Below are 23,047 nucleotides of genomic sequence, written 5' to 3' on the forward strand. Positions count from 1 at the left end.
GTAAGTCAGTGGGTTGGAATACATAAAAATGTCTTATTTCCACTAAAAGGCAAACTCTTGGCTTCCGGTCTTGCTTTGCTTTTCAGACTGAATGTTCCAAACTGAATTTGTTTAACAGTCATACCAACGGTTTCACAGTACCTTTGGTATTGATTTATAATCCGTAATGTGACTGAGAGAGCTTGTTTGCTGCCTGAGCGCTCAAGCACTTATTGGTTCTTGCATAGTTATGTTGACTTCATCTTTATTTTTGTTTTTTCATTCTCATGCAGTATCCTCTATCTACACATATATGTTCTACAGAGAGGAGACACGGTTCAGCAAGTGGTTCACGAGCCCCTCTGGTTCCCCTGAAGGCTAAGATGTCTCTCAGTCAGAGTGAAGTAGAGCCTTTGCCATTTCGTGTGCCTCGCGACTACCCGCACTCTCGCTTCAACAAAGCCCCACTCGCTGTCTACCCGCCCAAAGGAGCTCGAACAAAAGCCTGGTCGGTGCCCTGAACCTCCTCCTCACCTACACTCATGAAATATTCCCACATGAACCTTATAATTCTGCTTAGATATTGTATCTATTAAAATCTCACTTTCCCTACCTTTCTGCAGCGTGTCCTTACCCGTGGTGAGCCTGGAGAAGATGCCCTGTTTCAGCCGCTCAGAGGGAGCACAAATCAAAGTCAGCTCTACACCATCCGCAGCTGGGTCGTCACTATCTGTCCCCTCTTCATCCTCCGCGTCTTTCTCACCATCCTCCTCCTCCCTAAAGTCCACCCTTACATCACCAGCATCATGCAGGAATCAGGAAAAGCTTGTGAATGGCCGGGGTATCATCACCCCGCGCTCCACCACACCCCCGTTGTTGACGGACAGGCGGCCAAGCCCGTCGCGGTCGTCTCCCTTGGACAAGCGGCTCACCGCGTCTCCGTCCTCACAGGACAGAAGACCTGCCACATCTCCTTCTCCATCTTCAGTCGACAGGAGACCTGGTGTCTCACCCTCTCCACCAGAACGGAAACATCTGAATGGAGCAAAGAGCAGCAGTCATAGGAGAGTTTCAGGTTAGAAGCTCAGCTTAGTTTACCCCACCTGGTATTGTTGCTTCATAGTTCTTTTTTTCCTTTTGTTAACAATTTAGCTCTGCTTTAGTGTCATAAAGCAGCTGTATAGAACAGTTCTATCTGAAGAAAGTCAGGTTGCTCAGTTCTGACTGTTGTTATTGATAATATTCATAATCCATTCATTGTAAAGTTTTGTTGTAGGAAACCGCGCACCCAGCTCTGTGTCTCAGCCTGAACTCGGGGAGGTAGCGGGGAGAGCGCCGTGGTGGTAGACGGGCTCCCGCTTATGACTTGTTGGACGAGACAGCTCTTCCTCTCCATATGTTGTTTGTGCAGGCCTTGGCCTCACCCCAGGCCTGATTTATGCTGTGTTATTAAACAGCCCCAGCTGCTCGTGCTTTATGCTCCTTATAAACCCACGACTGCTTCTTCTTACTGGCCCTTATTCATCAAAGTTGTGCGTGGTCAAATCTAATAGTGAAATGAGTTTAAAAATTCTCGATTTGCAGTTAAATAATGGAAATCGATATCAGCTACAACAATAACTATAACAAGTATAGTAAATAGAGTAGTATTACTACTAATAAAGATTACATCCATAAGGCCCAAACACCCTTTGCATATAGCGCCCCCAGTGGCCAGTGCCAAGTTTCATCAAATGGTAAAGAGACCAGTTGGTTATTTTTGGGGGTTTTTTCCCTAAGTTTTGTGCCTGTAGCTCAATGTTTTAAACCTGTTAGATGCCTGCTAAAAGCTGATTGGTCAATGACAGCCATGTATTTTCAGCTAATAATCATTAGAAATGATTATAAATTCATTTACAGGATGCAGTATACCAAATTTTGGTTGTACTCCTGTCTCGTGAGAAACCGTTATTTTAAATGTAAGCCTACCCCCTACGGATGACCAAACCCCAAACTTTACACCTGTCCACAAAATCTAAGTGGGTGGAGCCTAATGTTCCAAATTGTGATTTTCGCTCATTGCTGTGGCCTGAGTAGTGGGACGGAGTATTACCTGTTAACCAAATTTGACGTCTGTACAACCTACGGTTTGGTGTGCTTCATCTCGTTTAATAAAGAAAATAAACAGGGGGCACATTTATCAAATGAAAAGTCTTAGTTTATTGTCCTTCAAAGGCTCACAAAAAAGATACGCGCTCAGGTAGAATTAGAGTTTGAAATCCCGGCCCTAAAGTGTACACAGTAGGCTGAATAATCATGAGTCTAATTATAACGTTAAGTCTAATAGCGTTAAACACTCTTTCTCCAAACTTCACTTCACTCACCCTCGGACATTACTGCTGTTAATACAGCTGTATGAGTATTATTTCTTATATGTTGTACATATTTACATAAAGTGGCATCTATATCGTATAAAAAAAGTAGCGTGGAATCCGTCCCTCCTGTCATTGAGAAGTCTGTATGAACCCTGATCCTAAGAAGTCATTAAGGTGACACGTGATGCGCTGCTTGGACCCATAATAATATTTGTAATCACAGTTGCACATCCAGCAAGCCTCTTATCAGAATACAGTCTGTGTTGTTCAGGATGGATTCCTGGCTGTATTTTATAAATAAACCTTTCCTTCAAGCTGAATTTCAGGACTAAAATGTATAAAAACCAAGCTTAAAACTAAAGTTCGCATGCAGGTAAGGTTCTGTTCTGGGCGGTTCTGTTTTCTACCTGATTTTGACCAAAAAACTGAGCACTATTCCGTGAGGGTCTGTATATGCCTATATAATAACATTCGTTTTCAGTGAAAGACTTGCAGAAGGCAAAGACCTTCCTTTAATCTGCTGAAATCGTTTCGAGTTGGGGTTTAACATTTCGTCCACTTTCGTCGGCTCTTGGATAACTATGCGAGTGCTTTCTTTTTTTACTGGTTCAAAAACATAACGCCTGCATAAATTGGGCGTGGTTTCATGTAAATGAGATGCGTCTGAGGGTGAATTGGGGTGTGTTGTATGCATATGACCGCTTAATGAATCTGACTCATATCTCGGAGGCGCTCAGATCTTTTGTTTCTACACAACTTTGATGAAAACGGGCCGGCGCCTTTCAGAGCCAGGTCATTGCCCACTTCAGGTAATGAGAGATTACGGTTAATAAAGGACTTTTGTGCGGATAGGTTTTGTGTATCGGAGAACATTTTGTCTTTCATCTTAAATTTATAGGGTTTTGAACATTTTCTTCAAATTTCAGCAGATTAAAAAAATGAAATATAAGTGGTCACATTTCTACTTGTTGCCTTGTATTTTAGGTCGGGTCTATGATCCGAATAAGCACTGTGGAGTCATGGATCCAGAGAGCAAGCGGCCTTGCACTCGATCTCTTACGTGCAAGGTTGGTTACATGTTTCAGTCGAATACTCATATTGGATATGTTGTTCTTAGTGCTCATAAGACCAAAGATTTCTGGCAAGCTGAAGATAATACTCCTGTGTACGCAGACCCACTCTTTGACTCATCGTCGTACAGTCCCAGGTCGGAAGAAGGACTTTGATATTCTTCTGGCTGAGCATAAGGGCCGGGCTAAGGAGAAAGACGCAGGGCCAAAGAGGGATGCAGCGAGTAGTCAGTCAGCTCATCCGACCCAGCCACTCAGTGCTCCTTCCAGCACACCTTCAGGCTGTCACAACGGCAAGACCACTCCTACTCTCAAGCTGCGGCTGGCCAGCACACACTTACAGAGGTACAAACAAAATGCTCTAAAGGATGTACTCGCTGTAAAATTGTAGTGATTGGCATGGAAGCAGTTTGGACTTCCAGCTAACTGCAGACTCGTTAACACCGCTCAGGAAACTGAGGAAATAAATAACACGTGAAATGAGTGATACTTTGATACTTTAATTAAATAAGGAAAATAAATAACTGAAAATATTGACCCCCCCCCAAAAAAAAAAAAACCCTGAATATTTCATAAATCCTCCCTTGGAGAAAAAAATAACAGCACTGAGGCTTTATCTGTAATGTTTAACACGGTTACAGACTCTCGCAGATGATTTTGGACTCCATGCCAAATATTTTAAGTGCCTTTAATATTTTTTTAGATTTGTGCATGTGGACTCCTTTCTTCAATTCATACCACATGTTCATACCACATAACCAAGTGTTTTTTACCCCCCCTGGCAAAGGCAAACAGGTTTTCACCTAAATATCATAAATATACTTACCGGAAGGAATCAGTCTTAATTAATCCTAAGGAAGCAGAATTAATAAGTGATCCAGCACCATTTACAGTCTGTTTTTCTGGGTCCATGTTTTCATCAAACATGCAGATGGCCAGAAAGTTCAGTTTGGGTTTCATCAGACCAGAACACTTGATTCCAATCGTAACACCATCATAATCGGTGTTTTAGAACTATTTGCACGCACGTCTTGGTGTTTTTCACAATAACATTGACCAGAAACCTGAGCAGACCTTTATCTAAGTTCTAAAACTAGATAAAGAGAACAAAACAAGTGACACAAAACATTATAGATTTTACTTTTATTCTTTTCCTTTTTTTTTTTTTTTTTTTTACTTTGGTAAAATTATGCAACATTAAACATCATTTTCTGGAAAACAGATGTGAATCTCTAGGAGAATGACTTCATTTAAATGTGTTGAGTCTAGGGGATGGCAGTCAGGAGTGAGGGAACAGACCCTCCCATGTTTCAAGAACATAAACTTGGGTCTTTTTTTTTTTTTAATCAAAATCTGCTCTTCACTACACTTCACTTGGTTTATGGAAGGGTGCCATGCCTCGATCAAAGGAGATTCCTGAGGACCTCAGAAAGGGAGTTATTGATGCTCATCAGACTGGAAAAGGTTTTACAACCATTTCTAAAGAGTTTGGTCTTCACCAGTCCACTGTGAGGCAGATGATATACAAATGGAGGAAATTCAGCACCATTGTTCATCAGGCAGAAAGGTGTGCATTGCAGGATAGCAAGGGGGGAAGCTACTACTCCAAAAAGAACACTCTGCTCATATGAAGTTTGCTCGGGACTATTGAAGACTATTGGTTGGTTTAAATGAAAAGTGTTACGTTTAGCGCAAGCCGGACACTACATTCCAGCAGAAGAACCTCATCCCAGCCGTGAAGCACGGGGGTGGCAGTATCATGGGTTGGGGCTGCTTTGCTGTCTCGGGTCCAGGACGGCCGGTCATTATTGATGGAACAATGAATTCTGGATTGTACCAGCAAATTCTACCGGAGAATGTCAGGACATGAACTGAGGCTTAACCGTAAGTGGGTCATGCAGCAAGACAACGACCCTTAGCACACAAGTAAATCTAAAAAGAAATGGTTAAAGCAGAAGAAAGGTAACATTTTGGAATGGCCAAGTCCGAGTCCAGGCCTTAACCCCATAGAAATGTTGTGGAAGGACCTAAAAAAGTTGAAGCACTAAGTTGAAGCAGTTTTGTAAGGAGCAATGGGCTAAAATGAGTTACTGTAATTTTTGGTTGAAATTATTGCTGATCGAGGAGGTCACACCAGTTACTGAACGCAAGATATTTAATGTTGGATAAACACTATGTAACACAATATTTGTCCTTTGGTAGTAAGCAAGTGATATCAAATCAACATGGCTGCTCACAGCGTGAACAGTAAACAAAGTAGCACTTCTTAACTTTTAAATGAATTATTCTGTATACACTAGTATAATAGCTTTAGATCAGCGGTCACCGACCCCTTTCCTGCAGGTTTAATCTCCAACCACAATCTTATACACCTGTTTTACTTGATCAAGATCTTCTTAAGGCACTGATTAGATGTTCAGATGGGCATGATTATGGTTAGTCTTCAGGAAGGTAGATCTCCAGGAACAGGGTCAACATACAGACATATTTGCTTGTTAAATCTATAACACTGACTGTACATTTCATTGTTTTGAGGAGGTAAATATACATCACTCATCAAAGTTACCAGGGTAGTTGTCGCTAACAAAATATGAACATAGAGGGATCCGTGGTTTTCCACTTTGTAGCTCGAACAAGCAGAGATTGAAAATGACGTCGTTCTGACTTCCCACTTTGGAGGTAAGTGAAATGCAGCAAATTACATGAGAAACCTTGAAATAGGGTTTAATGTGTATAAGTACTCGAGTCATCCTACTGTTTCTCCTTGTAATTCCATCATGCGTTTACTGTGCTGATCCTAATGTAACGGTTCATCAGTATCTATTGTTTATCACTGGGAACTGATTAATTACTACACTTCAATCAGTCTCCGTCACAAGCTCTACGGTAAAATAAAGATCAGTGCTGCGGATGTGATGTGCCTCAGAGCTGTGGGAATGCCCTTACTTAGGACATTAGGATCTCACCCACCCTAGAACATTCTAAGAAGACATTTAAAAACATTTTGCTAGTTTATACCTCATTTATCTTCCTTTTTAACTGTATCTGGGGCATTATATAAAGGCATTTTGTTATTTATTTACTCTATATGGCCAAAAGTTTGTGGACACCTGACCATCACAACCGTTTGCTGTTATAATGCGCTCCAGTCTTCCGGGAAGGCTTTCCACTAGATTTTGGGGCGTGGCTGTGGGGATTTGTGTTCATTCAGCTACAAGAGCGTTAGTGAGGATGAGGTCAGGCGCTGATGTTGGGTGAGGAGGCTTCAGTTCCAGTTCATCCCAGAGGTGTCCAGTAGGGCTTGAGGTCAGGGCTCTGTGTAGGACACTCCAGTTCTTCTACCTTCTTCCAACCTTCACACACCGTGGAGTGTGTTATGGAGCTCGCTCTGTGCACTTTGTGTCATGCTGGAACAGGTTTGAGCCTCTTGGTTCCAGTGAAGGGAAACTGTAATGCTATGCAGTTGTTTGCTTCAGACTTGTGGCGACAGTTTGGGGAAGAACCACGTTGTGTAATGGTCAGTGTCCACATACTTTTTGGCCATAAAGTGTTTTTTTGTTTGTTTGTTTTTATTAGAAATCTCTTTTTCTTATTTTCAGTCTCACTTCTCTCATTGTTTTATCAATGACCCTGGCACATCATACCAGCTCCTTCCTGTTTTATTTATTTTAATTTCTTATCTTTTTTTATTACTTTAATTCTTTATTTTATATCTCAGAGGCTCCGGTGGTGGGGGTGCAGTGGTGCTCTGTTCCACGTCTCTTCCTGCCATTGATCAAATACCCAGCTGCCAGAGATATGGCGGAGATGTCCATGAATCCAGCGATGAGGCGGAAGCTGAGATTGCTGAGGAACTGGAGAAAACTTCATGTCATTACTCCTCTTACCACCCACAACCCATTAGTGTAAGCACAACAGGACCAGCATTCGAAATCCTCTGAGTTCCAGTGCTAGTCGATTCGTTTTGATGTGAGATTCCGTAGCTTCTAAAGTAGTAGATAAAGCAATAGGTGGCTTTATCCAGAGTAAGCGATGGGCCTAAGAAGCCAAAAAATGTATACGTTTTTTTTCTAGGACTATTTTAAATACCTTTGTAGGTCTAAATAAGTTTGAAATAATCGACTATATAACGTACACTCACCCTCCTTTATTAGGAACACCCGTACATCTGCACATTCATGCAGTTATCTAATCAGCAGTGCAGTGCAAAAAATCATGCAGATACAGGTCAAGAGCTTCAGTTCATGTTCACATCAAACATCAGAATGAAGAAAAAGTCTGATCTCTGTGACGTTAACCGTGGACATGGTTGTTATCAGATGGGCTGGTGTGAGTATTTCAGAAACTGCTGATTTCCTGGGATTTTCACACACAACAGTCTGTAGAGTGTCTGGTGCGAAAAACAAAAAACATTGGTTCTGTGGGTGGAAACGCCTTGTTGATGAGAGAGGCCAGAGGAGAATGATCAGACTGGTCTGAGCTGACAGGAAGTCTATAGTAACTCATATAATCACTCTTCACAACCGTGGTGAGCAGAAAAGCATCTCAGCATGCACAACACATCGAACCTTGAGGTGGATGACCTTCAACAGCAGAAGGACAGTTGAAGATCAGGAAAAAAAAAATCAATCACCTGATCACAGTGAGTCTGTGCCCCTGAAAGCCTCAGATTCCTGTTCTCGGCTGACAGAGAGGAACCTGATGCGGTCTTCTGCTGTTGTAGGTCATCCACCTCAAGGTTCGATGTGTTGTGCATGCTGAGATGCTTTTCTGCTCACCACGGTTGTGAAGAGTGATTATTTGAGTTACTGTAGACTTCCTCTCAGCTCAGGCCAGTCTGATCATTCTCCTCTGATCTCTCTTCACCCTCGGCACACAGAATGTTTTTTTTTGTTTTTAGCACCATTCTACATAAACGAGAGACTGTTGTGTGTGTGTGTGTGTGTGTGTGAGAAAATCCCAGGAGATCAGCGGTTTCTGAAATACTCCAACCAGCCCATCTGGCACCACAAACAACGTCACGGTTAAAGCCACAGAGATCAGACTTTTCCCCATTCTGATGTTTGATGTGAACTTTGACTGAAGCTCTTGACCTGTGTCTGCACGATCTTATGCATTGTGTTGCCACCACATGATTAGATAACTGCGTGACTGTGCAGGTGTTCCTAATAAAGTGGACAGTGAGTGTAGAACTATCATGAGACACGTCCTATCAGGACATTAAGCTGTTTCCAGATTCCTTACAAAGAATGCATTCTAGACTACATGCTCTGTTCGTTACTCTGTGAGAAGATAAACCAAAAGTTCCTCATAAGTTGTTCGCTCCTGATGTTTCATCATTGATGATCATTCTCATTATAATCTGAGAAACCTGGCTAAAGCAGTGGGATGTAGAGTAATATAAATATATGGTGGGGCAGAAATGATCATAAACTGACCTGCATGTCTTGAGCAAGCATTTTACTGCTAGAGATCATTCCAAATCTACTAAAAACTATTCAAAACAACCATAAAATTAGCCTAATAATAATAATACATCAGACAAGTTCATGTACATATAACAGGATTCAACAATAACACACACTGCATAACATGACAAAGTATAAACTTCATGTTATAATACTTTTACAGAAAGATATTTATTGTACATTTGATCAAGTGACTTGTTATGAAGTTAAACCTAACGTGACCGATGTGCATACTAGCATTAATTACGTCTACCACTGGCACGCAATCACAAATCCAGCTACTAATCATTACTAAAGAAATGTACTATATCTTAGCACTAATGTTTTCTCCCCCCTTTTTTGGGTCAGTGGTGTGCATTCAGCAGCCGGTTGATGGGCCAGGGCCACTACGTGTTTGACAGACACTGGGACAGGATGAGGCTTGCGCTGCACTGCATGGTGGAGAAGCATGTCACTGCTCAGATGTGGAGGTAAGAGTACACACATGGACTGTCTTTCCATATGACCTGCTTCACTGTGCAGTTCTCGCAGTGTGTGCAGAGGTGTTGAAACTCTGCGGTGTATCAGACAAGCGCTGATTGCTTGTGGAAACTAGACTTTGAAGATGGGTTGGCAGTAACGGTGTGAAACCTGGATATCAGCAGATTTCCAGAAGTATAAATAAGCTTGGAGCTTAAAACTGCCTAAATGGTGTTGGCGTGATGTTGGATTGTTGTGTGCACAGATGATGCTCTATTCAGAGCAGCATGCAGTCACTGTTCCTGCCACAGCCTGATGATGTCACATTTTGTGTGTTGTAGGAAAGTCCCTCTAGCGGCAGACAGCATGCCTAGCATGTCTGATTCATCATCTCTGAGCATGTCCCTTCTCCCTAGCCCGACTCCACCCCTTGACTCTATTTCCACTGTGTCCTGCTCCACCCCTTTCTCCCAGAATGGCACCAGAATCTTCTGCCTTCAAGAATCCAAACTGCAGCTGAATAAAGCAGCCAAGTCATTAAAAACCTCTGCAGAAGGGGTGTTGTTGAAAAAGCACAAGCCACTTCCAGTTGCTGAGAAAAGGAATGGGAGTGGCTACCATCTTTCAGGCCCTGTACACGTCAGCAACGGCACGGCGGCCCTGAGCATGCGGTCCAAACCAAACCAGCCAGGGGGGAGTCAGGGACTGAGCAACATGGACAGACACACCAGCATCGAGCTAAACCTGCCCCAGGCGCCAAAGGGCAATCATGGGTCAGTTTTGTCCCCAAGCCTGCTGCCGTGCGGATCCACGGAGGGACGCAAACGCAAAACCTCAGGCTCTGAGCGAGCTGGCAAAGTGACCAAGACAACGGCGCACAACGAAATCTTCCGGAAGAGCAGCACTGCTTTACTGTCCTCGGCAGCCGAGGCGTCCCATAGCGCCCTCTCCAGACTGGTGAGCAATGAGATTTAGTGGTACGGTCACTCTAATCATAATAGACTGTAACTGACAGCACAGAGCTTTCATACTACAGTCTTTTTGTGTTTATATTATAGATTGTGTGTCTGTTAATGCTGCGCTACCACATAAAAATCACAATATGACAAGTGTAATGGAGAAATATTGAATTCATTTACAAACTGTTTTAAAAACTGTTGTTTTTAAAGAAAAACATGTACATTGATATGAAGTTTTGTGTTCGGAGATGTTTATACAGTGGATATAAAAAGTATACACACCCCTGTTAAAATGGCAAGTACCTGTGAAGTAAAAAATTGAAACCAAGATAAATCATGTCAGACATTTTGTAACAGAGTTTTGATGTTTTGGAGGGTCGTCCTGTTCTTGGTGATGTCACTGTGGCGATCCAAATTCGCCACTTGTCGATGATGGCCTTCTGATGTTTTGGAAAAAAAATTGTACCTCTCTACTAGATCAATACCATTCGACAGTGAGACCCTGTACGGCAAATATTTATTTGGGGTTAATCAGAATAATTTCATTAATGACAGCTGTATGAGAATTACTTTTGAACATTTGGTTCATTCCGAACACAGCCCCAATTACAAAAGCGTGTGCACACTAAAATGTAATAAGGGGCCAAGCACCGAAAGTGCGTAGGCACCCATTTTATCTATGAATTTTACTATTATTATTATTATTATTATTATTATTATTATTATTCCCCACTGGGAGTCTATGGCAGCCCTATGAACCGTAATTAGGAAAATGATGAAATTTGGAACACTCCTACATATGACCATGAATATTATCTGGACCAACTCTATAGCACCACCAGTAGTTCAGACATTCATCAGTTTAGTCTCTTCATGCTGATCACAATGCAGGTCTTACATTAAGACTCCACCCATTACAGTAGTCACCATTTTGAAATGTACAGTATTCAGTTTTTTCGCTACTCCTCATTCTTTTTTTGCCTCATTCTTACCAATACTGTCTCACATGATCAGTTGACAGAGCCGCATAAACTCAACTGAACAGAATTTTGATATTCATATTTGTTCAAAAGTTGTGATGTCGCAAATTTAACTATGTTGACCCAAAATTGGACCAGAGGCTGTATCTCTGCCATACTTTGATCAATCGTAATGAAACTTGGTAGGCTTCATCAGTAGCATGATCCGAGGGTCCATGCCAAATTTGAGAACAGTGCCACCTACAGGTCATGGGATTTGAAAAAATGATTATTTTTGCTTTTGGATACTTTGACAGAAGATTATGATCTTGGTGTCTACGGATTCATCGGGTCATGGCGAAGCCGTGGATATCAATTTTGCCAGGATCGGACAAACCACCTGTCCGCCATTTTGAAATCTGTCATATATTGTAATATCTTTAAAATGTTTGGCATATCGGCACCAAATTTCGAAGGGATCATTCATAACATGTCCTCTAGGTACCTGAGAAATTTTGAACACAGCGCCACCTAGTGTTATAAGTGATATAAGTTTTTTGTTAAAAACATAACTTTTGAAAACATTGTCCAAAATGAGTTTTTTCGGTGTCATTACATGTGCGGCGCACTGTGAAATAAATGACAAGCATTCATTCTAAAGGACATGGGTTCGATTCCTGTGTGGTGCAAGTTCTTAAAAGTCTGTGTAATGTTTTGTCTTTCGGTTCCTTTCTTTTGTGGCTCAGCATTGCAGTAACCTTTCAACCTCTTGGCATGAAATTAAATGCCTCTGTTCTGTTCATTTCCTGTTCAGTCTTATTCTCAGCTGTGCTTCTGATCCTGTCTTTTATTCATTCATTTACATTCTATTTCTTCTCTTCGTGTTCTTCAGGCTCCGCATTGCGCTGACTGCGCCTCTGGTGCTCGGCCCCTTTAAACATTTTTAAAAAATTTTTCCTATTTTTCCCTAAAATGTTTGGTTGTTTTTCACTTAATTTTTATACGCTGTAATTTCAAATTGAGAAAAAGTGGGAAAAGTTCTGACATGACTTATCTTCGTTTAAATTTTTTCCATCACAAAACCTTATAACAGGGGTGTGTAGACGATTTATATCCACTGTTCCCATTTTGACTCTCACAGACGAAAATTTATACACTTCACTACAATTTTCTTGACATGTTGATTTCCTCATGGTTATCACCTCATGGTCATGTTAGTCCTTAGTTTTGCTCAGTCATCATGTAACCATTTGGCCCCCGTCTTCTCTGCATTAATCAGATGCCTAGCTAGTTCCACAGATGGATCACATCAAGCTAAGAGTGGAAAAGGAAATAGTTACAAGTGTTTGGCAAGTGGCCGGCCAAAGCTCTTTTTTTATTTTTATTTAGTGGATCAACAACATGCCACAACACTGTCGGCTAGCCTCCTATTGTTAGAGGTTATACCCAAGTGAAGCCAGCTAGCTAATGTTTGATACAAAAGTTAGCTAATGTTGGAAAACTGCTCTGTAGTGGCAAAAGTCTTTACTGTAAATGAATTAAATATTTATCCATTTATTCATTAACAGGATTGCAGTTTTCCTACTGTGAATTTTTATTTGACAGCCTTGCTGTAACAGACACATAATCAATAATAGAAACACCAACGGATCGTAGCCTGAGGGCATGTGTCTTATGAAAAACATTCTAGTCATAAATTGTAAACCGGACATATTTTTGTAGAGTATCTTGGCTAGCTAGCAAAGGGAATGTCAACTATTCCTCCTTTGAGCCAGCATTAACTATATAGTATCCTGTAGGTCTGGGTGCAGACCTTTTTTTAATCTGTTTTCTCCCCAGTTTGCTCACTTGCCAATTCCTGCCCAATTCCTAGCTCTCCCTTATCACACGACAGGGAGGATGAAAGCTAGCACGTCCTTTTTCTGAGACGCATGAAGCCAGCCACTGCATCCTCCTGAACTGCTGCTCATGCAGCATCATCGGGCAGCGTAACACTCTGTGGAAAGCGCCGTCGGCCCTCTTCCTCATACATGAGCTCACAGACGAGACGTAGTAGCTCATAGTTGAATATATTGAGTCGGCAGTTGGTTGTTTTGAGGCATATTGAGATTATGATAATGCTGCTAAATATTCCCTGTTAGGAAAGTGTGACGAAAAGGACAGCAAGGTGCCAACCTGATATTTTTTCAGTGACATTAAAAGCAATGTTTAATTTAGAGAACGAGTTAAATTTCCCCATATTAGTATTCACAGAATTCCATGCGTAATTTGACATGAACAGTTAACTAATGGACCTTCAGCAGGCTCTCAGGATGCTGTTAGATAAACATCATCTAGTTACATCGAATTAACTAATGACTATGAGCACAAATAATGGTGTAGATTCCGCCTGTATTTACTGCTTATTGTTGCATTACATTAATAGCAGTAATAATTAAGATATGGAAGGTAATAATTAAATTGATGGATTTTAACCAAGTAAGTAAACCAAGATAACTTTAAATGTGGAAAATGATCTGACATTATGTTAGGGGAAGAAAGAAAAACCTTACATTAACCTGGTTGCACAAGTTTACACACCCTTTTATAATGTTGCATGTGTAATGGGGCAAAAGTAATTATGATATACCTATCATCAAAGAAGTTATTCTAATTAACCCCAAACAAATACCCACTGTTTCTGTAGGCTTTTCTTGAAATCTTAGTTTCTGTCTGCTGAAGCTTAAAAAGGATTAAACAGGATTTCTTTGTCGAAAGGTATCGATCAGGAGAGGGGTACAAAAGAATTTCTGCCTAAATTCTGCCAAAACAAAATGTGTTGTTATCTGATCAGACCAAGGTAGAAAACTGGCCATAGTTAAACAACACTGCTCATCCCCCACGGTGAAGCACGGGGGTGGCAGCATCATGCTAAGGCGCTATTTCTCTACAGCTGGGACAGGGGCTGTAGTCAAGATAGAGAGAGTCATGGATAACTCTAAATACCAATCTGTTTTGGCACAAAACCTGCCTTCCTCTGTTAGACAGTTGAGCATGAAGAAAATAAACTCACCTTCCAGCACAATAACGACCCAACGCCCAAATCCAAGGCAACAAAGGAAAAGCTTCAGAAGAAGATGATCACCATATCTTGGTACAATTAGAGCCCAGATCAAAATCCTCTCGAAAACCTGTGGAACGACATGACGAGGACTGTGTACAGGAGATTCCCTGAAATCTTTTTGGGAAGGAAGAGTGAAATAAAATTGCCTAATCCAGACATTGGTAGACTCTTACCCAAAAAGGCTGAGCGATGTATTACAAGCAAAATGTGCTTTTACAAAATATTAGTTAAGGGGTGCGCAAACTTGTGCAACCAGGTTATTGTAAGTTTTTGCTTTCTTCTTTTTTGCTAAAATGCTTATTTGTTTTCACTTGGATTTTGCTGGTTGCTGTATCACGGTCACATCTTGGTTTAAGTTTTACATCACAGAAATCTGCAGTTATAGCGGGGGTGTGTAGACTTTTATATCCACTGTATGCTGATGGTACATCTATTCCATGTGTGTTCACAGTCCAAGGTGCATGAGTGACACTGGCTGAGGTGGATCAAGTAAAGCAGCTTTGCAGCAGTGACCTTTAACCCGCAACTCTTTTACACACGGTGTTGACCTTTAACCTGCCTTGGTCTGCAAGCAGCACCGTGACCCCACATGGCCCCTGTGGAGCCCATCGCACTGTGTGTGAGAGTGTGTGCCTGTGCACCCTGACTGTTTACTGACACCTGGCCCGCTGGCCTGTCTCCTGTGTTTAGGTACTGCAACTTGTAATAGAACTGGTCATCCATATAACCACAGTAACGAACTGCCATTTCATTCTGCTCACCTGTCCCAGAATACAGACATGTCTCCGATGTTTGAGAATCAGCGTGGCTTTTCGTACATCACACATCCCCAGCAAGTTTTCTTTTCTTTTCTTTCCACGGGTCTGGCAGTTTTCGAAAGCGGAACAGTAAAGACAAACCGGTCGGATTTGAACGTGACGGTGTGTTGTAAGCGTGAGGCAGGCTCTGCAGACTTGCCCGGATCTAAAGTGCACTTAGTGTCCTTCATGCCTGGACTGCGCAACAGGCTGCAGAGGACAAGGAGAAAAAACAAACAGACAAACAAAATAAAGCATTTCACCAAGGGAATATTTTCTAGATGCTTTTTAGCAAGCTGTATTTTTTTAAAGAGGGTGAATTCAGGTTTTTGAGTATTTTGGAGTTCTTCTGTCACACGTGTCACTGAAGAATACGACGTTCAGGACTCGAATCCAAGTTGGAAAGCAAACTAGCATAGTGTTAAATTTTGTATAATAATTTATCCCACATATTAATTTTCTTCACTTACATGGCTTATGGCATTGCTCAAAGGTATATTTGTATGCCATTATAAAAGTTTAAGTATTATTATAATAGAAACCTTACTGTTGGAAATATGAGTGCATATCTGTTTTGTTTGTTTTTATATATAAATATTTATTGTTAGTGTCTTTCAGAGTTTTGGACTCTAGAAGCTTCTGTCTTCCCTGATCTTCACATGGTTTATAGAAAGAAAAAAAATGCACTTTTTTTTTCAATTGGAATGAGATCGAGGAAAAAGGCTTTTCAACGACAGAGATAGTCGCGAGCGAAATGCTAGCCTTTAGAAGCAGAGAGAAGAATCCCAGCTGCTTAAGCTAAGCGAGCTTTTTTCTAACCTTTTTACGTAATGTTTTGAGTGAACTGCTGCGTAGCTGTGAAGTCGGACCTAGTAGTTACAGTTACACTCAGTGGGATTTTTCCCCTCTTTTGGTCCATAGAGCTTTTCAAACTGTATACGTGTAGAATGCCATCTCTTTGCATTTTCCAATTCATAAAGGAATTTAATTTGATTGTTTTTTCACCGTGACCGATCTGTTTAATGTGTATATTGTTGTTGTTATTATTATTATTATTATTATTATTATTATGTTCTAAACCTGTACTGGGTGTAGCGTTGAGATTAGGATTTAAGATTCGACGTCACTGTAAACTCGCCCTTACTGTCACACACGAGTTTCAGCTTTGTTTTTCTCCACTGAGTCACAGAGAGAGTCTTTTTTTTTAATAATGTTATTGATCTCGTGAAGACAGAACTCTGACAATTTGTAAAGATCCCCTTTTTTGCACTTTTGTGTTTGAACAGGAATTTAATATGATTCTATTTATAAAGGTATAATGAGGCATATAACGAGGAAAAGGCAAAGATATCTGTACAGTTTTGTCATTAACAGCTAAAACTGTGTGATCCCCGATGCCATAGCGCAGTACCCGTGTGCTGTGCGGGTGTATAACTCGCCGTGTATGTGTCGTTATTACCGTATTGCCTTGCTGCTATGCAAAATTGGCTGTAGGTCAACTGCCAGAGCTAAACCCCTACCCCCAAACAGCTCTTTACCTTCCAGGTGATCGTGTACAGTGCTTCCGCAAAGTACTCAGGAGTTGGTTTGCTAATGTCCAGGCGAACGAGATTTCGCACAGCACACAGAATCCTGTAGATCGTCTTTCACATTTGTGGATGAGAGAACTGGTGAGGTGAACAAAAAGCACCCTGGACGTTGCTTCGTGTTTTTTAGTGCCCTGTCTCTGTCGGGCGTTGCAATGACCAGTGCAGTCACTGCTACAGGCACATGAGAGCATTTTATAGTCATTAAATAGAAATCAGAAGTGATTAATGATCGAATGACTCACATCAGCACACCAGGACACCCAACCCCCCCCCCTCTCTTCTCTAAAATCCTCTCTTTTAAAGGATGCCTGGGCTTTAACCGTTACTAGCGCTTTTAATAAAATATCAAGGACATTCCATGACCTGCTGTAATTGACACACATTTCCAGCAAGCATGTTGTTCCCACCTTTCCTCCTTCTCCTCCACTTCTTTTTCTTCTTCTTCTTAGGCATGACATGCCATGCACTACCTCGTTCACACCGAACTCCAAATTTGCAACATCCCCTCTCAAACATGTGCAACACAATAAAATGTAAGTTCCAACTCTCAAACATCTGGAATCGCAGTGCATGCAGTGGTCACTGCTCACACCCGCAAAGACAGGGACCTCACATTTTTCTTTCCCTAAGTGATTTTGACAGAATTTGCTGTCAGGATTAAAACACGTGAAAGCAACGCAGTCAGAAAATACATTTGAACTCACCCTGCGTATTTACATCGAACACTGAGATCTACAGCGCCATGTAGTAATACATTCGGATTGATAGATTTTCATGGTTTAAATGCGGATTCTATTAAAACATGTCGATTAATAGTGGGTTTTACTGGCTATAAAACAGGCGCATCATGCTTTCGTTCCACTCTTCCTGACCTGAAGCTGTATTGTTTTGAATGCTCAGTACTGTGCCTCGCAGTGTCTGCTGTCAGAGTTCCTTCTAAGTTTCTTCAAACGAATATGTCATTTTATTCATCAGAATGTAATATCTTCATGACTTACTGAATAATAGTAGACGACCTTTGCCCAGTTTCACAGAACACACACACACACACACACACACGCACACAATTCTGGTGAAGTAGAAAGAAGGAAATCTCTGAATAATGTAAACTGCAGCTATGTTTATTGTGTCTCTTTCTGATCCTGAGATTCCCCAAACGCATCCACGCCGAAGCTGATGAAGGCTGTATGTTTGAGCGAGAGTCAGTCTGACCACTTTGTTTAAACGGAAGGTGATCTCAACACTGTGATGCTGTTGGGAAGCTGGGCCCTGACCTGTTGCTTACTTCTACTGATACAGTACATACGCTCTTGCACATGTGTGCATATGACTACTTTGCTTATATTTGTGAATGTCAATAGCAAGAAAAGACAAACTTTTTTTTTTTTTTTTTTTAAATAAAAGGAAACAACAATTTGATACTTAAAGACCTTCTTCTTGCCCTGTTGGCCTGTGCGTTCTCAACAATGAGAGAGATGTGTATTTTCAGGTTTGACAATGTTTTGCATTTCAAGTGTAACATAAATAGTTTTTATCTACTTTGAGTCAGTTGTCATTTCTTGATCAGACATTGTGATTGCTGTGTACATGTAGAAGGTCTTCATAAAAATAAGCAGTAAGAGTAATGCTAGCATGAGGCTTCTCTCAGCTCACTTTCTTCATTGAGAAAACCCGTAACCTTTTGCTCTTAGTGGGAAATTCCCAGCAGCCTCCTCACCGAAATCACCACAAACACAAAGTTTCCAGAGAAACAGGATGTTTCAGTGCAAAGTGTGTGTGTGTGTGTTGTGTGTGTGTGTGTGTGTGTGTGTGTGTGTGGCTGCACAGTGGTGTCGCAGGTGGCTTTGCAGCCTCACTGCTTCAGGGTTCCAGGTTTCATCTTGCGCTGGGGTTAGTGTATGAACGTGTGCCTTGCAGTGGAACAGCGTCCCAGCTGGGGTATACTCCCATGTCATGGCCTGCGTTCAAGAAAGACTCCAGATCAAGATAAAGCTCTTACTGAAAGTGAGTGTGTATATATAGATATTCTTCTGGCACACATAACAAATTATTATGTTGGCATGGAGGTGGTGTCTATCGAATCGTGATCCTTGAAGAACTTTTTGCCTCGTCCCATCCTCCCTGCGCGTGGGGGCAAAATAAACTCACGACCTTTATTACAGCTCCTGTTTTAAACTTCTAAATTATTGCCCTAACAGTGAATATGGATATCTTCAGGTGTGTAGATATTTTTTTCTATGCAGTGCCTGATTTATGAAGGTCACCACACTTTTGTCTGATTTCTTTTGTGTGTTCTTTACCCCATGTTGATGAGTGACTAAGGGAATTTGGCCTCTGTGTCACCTCATATTAATACCTCGGTGAAACAGGAAGTCATGGATTACCACTTCCTAAACACTCAAATGAACTTTTAAAAAAGTAAAATATAAATATGTTTCGGTTACATTTTTTTCACCTGAATTTTTAGGTTTGTAAATAGTTTTTTATTTTTATTTTATTGATTCTTAATTAACCACAAAAATACACTCACTGGTCACTTTAACAGGAATTCACCTTCAGTGATCATTTTGTTCTGGTCATAGTGGCAGTGGACACTGAGCCTATCCCAGGAACACTGGGCACGAGACTGAAATACCCCCCACCCCACACACACACACATCTGTGCCAATCACATACAAACACTCAAGTATGTTGACATTGTGTTTATATTAATAATCACACAATAGTGTTTATTGGTGACTCAAGATCTCTGATAACTGTCCTTTTCAGTTGTGTGCTGTACTAGTTAGGGCTGTGTTGTCTCTTCTTTCCTTACTTTTTATACTAAACAAATATTTAGATTTAAGCACCAAAGGTGGAACCCTATTGTTTTTGTTAGGGTTTTATTTTTTCTTCTTCTTTTAATGATTCTCTGATGAGGAGAGGAAAGACTGCAAGTCATAGAAACACCACGTTCGCCTCACACCTCCAGGTTGGGGGTTCGATTCCCACCGTGGCCCTGTTCAATTCAGTTAAATTCAATTCAATTTTATTTGTATAGCGCTTTTTACAATAGACATTGTCTCAAAGCAGCTTTACAGAAATATATAAATATGTAACTCATGTGTGTGCGGAGTTTGCATGTTCTCCCCGTGCTGTGGGGGTTTCCTCCGGGTACTCTGGTTTCCTCCCCCATTCCAAAGACATGCATGGTAGGCTGATTGGCATGTCCAAAGTGTCCCTAGTGTATGAATGGGGTACACCCCATCCAACGTGTACCCCGCCGTGTGCCTGATGCTCCCTGGGATAGGCTCCAGGTTCCACACGAGCTTGTAGGATAAGCGGTACAGAAAATGGATGGATGGATGGATGGATGTGCAGTATGCCACCCAATACTCAGGCACATGAAAGGACTAACACAGTGGTGGCGCAGTAGCACAAGGTTTTACACTGTGGTCCATATCTCATGAAATAAGTCTTGCAAAAAAACAAGAAGAAGAAGAAGAACCATTTAGCTCTGCCCACTCTAATTTATTACAATTAGTGTAATATGCAAAACCTAGTAAATCGCAAACTAGGATTTTTGATTTATCTTCACAAATTTGGTGTCAAACTACTCAGCAGAGTGGGAAGCTCAATAATGACGAGAAAGATGTTGACATTTGTAAACAATATGGCCACCATACAGTCAGTTCTATTGAGGCAGAGCCTAATTTCCTCAAACGGCTGTAACTTATGATTGCTTGAATGGATTTGCACCAAACCTGAAAGGCTATAATACAATATTACAATATTCTGAGATCATAAGCAATGTTTGGGGCATAGTCATTCATAGGGGCTGAGCTATGGTGATATAACTGTTTCTCAGTAACTACAAGTTACATTGAGCTAAAATTTGTTATGCTGCATCTTTGTGCTAATCTGTACATGATAAACATAGCTGCCATCAGCCACTCAGAATGAAGCAGGCATTTGACAGGATTAACACTGAGCTATTATCACAAAATTTGAACGGTAGGTTCATGTAGGGACCCCCTACTGTCTGATACAATCTCATTCAGATTGGCCAGTGGGGGGCACTATTCATGGTTGTGTGCACAAAACAAGGTGTGCAGTTAAGTCTCTTTTTTAGCTGGATTGTTTTGCTCAGTCCAAACAAAAGTTGGAACATTTAGCTCCACCCACTCAAATTTGTGACAATTTGCATAATATGTGGGATCTACTAAAAATTGGAGGCAGAGTGTGAACCTCAATATTTATCAAAAACCATTTATAAACAATATGGATGCCACATGCCAAACAATTCTTATGAGGTGGAGCCTAAGTTATAATTATTTGCATGGATTTGCAAAAATTTGGGGCATGGCTGGGTTCAGTTCAAATAACTCATATCTGGGCTAATCTCTAGCTGCCTCCACAGTAGGCGAAAAGCAGTACGCCAAAGGAGTAGTATGTCCGAATTCTCAGTATTCATAAACGGTAGGCGAGAAATATCCGGATGACCTCCTGCTTCCGCCTCCATTCTGAACCACTGCACACTGTCCTATCCCATAACGCAATGGGACTGGCGTGGAACAGCTCTCAGAATTAACACTGCATGGTATGTCTGGATTGTATTCAAGCTTACCACTTATACTGATCAGCACACGCCAAGCAGAAAGTACTGAATCGAATGCAGTAGGTACTGTCACAGTATGCGATTTCAGATGCAGCCTCTTAGTTTTGATGATGACGTGATTACTTAAAAAACATGGCTGACAGATTTCAGCACGCATTTAACAGGGTTAATACTGACCTATTGTCATGAAACTTGAATGGTATGTTCAGGTAGAGAACCACTACTATCTGAAGCAGTCTTACTCAAACTGGCCACTGGGGATGCTATACATATTTGTGCACACAGAAACAAGCATATCTCTTGAAAAATACAGTGAACATTCTTTTTGAGATTGTGTCTTTAACTCAAACTCTTTTGAGTTAAAGTGCACCTATTAGAGTTTTTCAAATATTACCTTTCATGTAGTGTGTTATATACGTAGCTGTTTGTGAATGTAAAAAATCTGCAAAGTTTCAAAAATCAATGCGCACGACAAATGGAGTTATCGACTCCCAAAAAAAGGAAGCGATTCTGAACAGCTGAATCGAGTCGTTAGTGATTCCAGACTTTACTTCCTGTACTAACCTACGCAGGTTCGTAACAATAAGCCCCGCCTCTGGTCTTCATCGGCTGCTCGCTGACAGACGGAGCTGAAACACGTTAGGGTAGTGGGCGTTTCCATTTTGAAACACGCTGACAGCAGTAGACCAATCACAACATCTGATCAATCAGAGCAGAGTATGCTCTCTGAAAGGAGGAGTTTACAATGAGTCCTTTAGAACGGATCATTTTGCGATTCGTTTGTGATACTTGGGGGTAATGTAATGCTGCAATTTAAATTATGAGCACATTAAAGTGTTTTTTTGACCTCGGATGTGTGTAAATCTATTGTATGAGCTTGTATTGTATGACCTTTAACACTAAATTAGGCACGTTTCAAAACCATAATAGGTGCGCTTTAAAGGCACAGCTTTTTTTGACCATTTAGCTCCGCCTACAGACATTTTTGATAATTTGCATAATATGCTAAACATACTTTTGCAAATTGGTGCTAGAATTTTTGACCAATGTTCACAATCTTGATGTCAAAACACTCAGGTGAGTGTACATCTCAATAATCATCAAGAATATGTTGACATTTGTAAACAATATGGCTTCCATACATCAATAAGGAGATGGAGACTAATTTAGATCTCTATAATAACTCGTAATTGACTCTATAACTCATAATTTCTTGCATGGTTTCCCATAAATCTTGAAATGCGTAGTAAGCCATGCAGCTCAGTTGGACACTTGTTCATATTTTTTGCACAGAAAAAAACCCTCTAGTATATCTCTGGAAAAATAAGGTTAATAGTGAAATCTTTTTCCTCATATTCTTTTGGCTGAGCACATAAAAATTTGCCTTTTGGATCACACCAACTCAAGTTTATGAAATTTTGCAAAATATTCAAAGTTTTATTTTTCCAAACCAATGCTAGTATTTTGTTCCCAAGATTGGTGGCAAATTACTCAGCAGAGTCTAATATTACAAGGATGAAACAATTCAATTCAATTCAGCTTTATGTGTATAGTGCTTTTAACAGTGGACATTGTCCCAGAGCAGTGGTACAGAAATATATAAATTCAGGATATAGATTTTAAATGTAGGAATTTATCTCTAATGAGCAGCCAGAGGCGACGGTGGTGAGGAAGAAACCTTGAGAGGAACCCGTCTTCATCTGGGTGACACCG

At 40.9% G+C, this 23,047-nt stretch overlaps 1 protein-coding gene across 13 annotated transcripts in view; it reads left to right on the forward strand.

Annotated features, from left to right (window-relative positions):
- atxn7l1 (ataxin 7-like 1) overlaps positions 1 to 18,853 on the forward strand; it is a 33,411-nt gene extending 14,558 nt beyond the window's left edge. For 4 of the 13 annotated variants that reach the window (XM_053650068.1, XM_053650075.1, XM_053650069.1 and 1 more), the window contains 8 exons: positions 304 to 487; positions 603 to 1,054; positions 3,318 to 3,400; positions 3,507 to 3,748; positions 7,122 to 7,308; positions 9,220 to 9,341; positions 9,672 to 10,287; positions 14,803 to 18,849. In XM_053650068.1, coding sequence (XP_053506043.1) covers positions 304 to 487; positions 603 to 1,054; positions 3,318 to 3,400; positions 3,507 to 3,748; positions 7,122 to 7,308; positions 9,220 to 9,341; positions 9,672 to 10,287; positions 14,803 to 14,820 — 1,904 coding nt within the window. In that variant the 3' untranslated portion in view covers positions 14,821 to 18,849. Of the gene's footprint in view, positions 1 to 272; positions 488 to 602; positions 1,055 to 3,317; positions 3,401 to 3,506; positions 3,749 to 7,121; positions 7,309 to 9,219; positions 9,342 to 9,671; positions 10,308 to 14,802 lie in introns of all 13 variants that reach the window. The other 9 variants (XM_053650071.1, XM_053650072.1, XM_053650073.1 and 6 more) reach the window with 5 other exon arrangements.
- Positions 18,854 to 23,047: the final 4,194 nt, after the last annotated feature.

This window comes from Ictalurus furcatus, chromosome 19 (assembly GCF_023375685.1).
Source record: "Ictalurus furcatus strain D&B chromosome 19, Billie_1.0, whole genome shotgun sequence".
Lineage (NCBI taxonomy): Eukaryota > Metazoa > Chordata > Actinopteri > Siluriformes > Ictaluridae > Ictalurus > Ictalurus furcatus.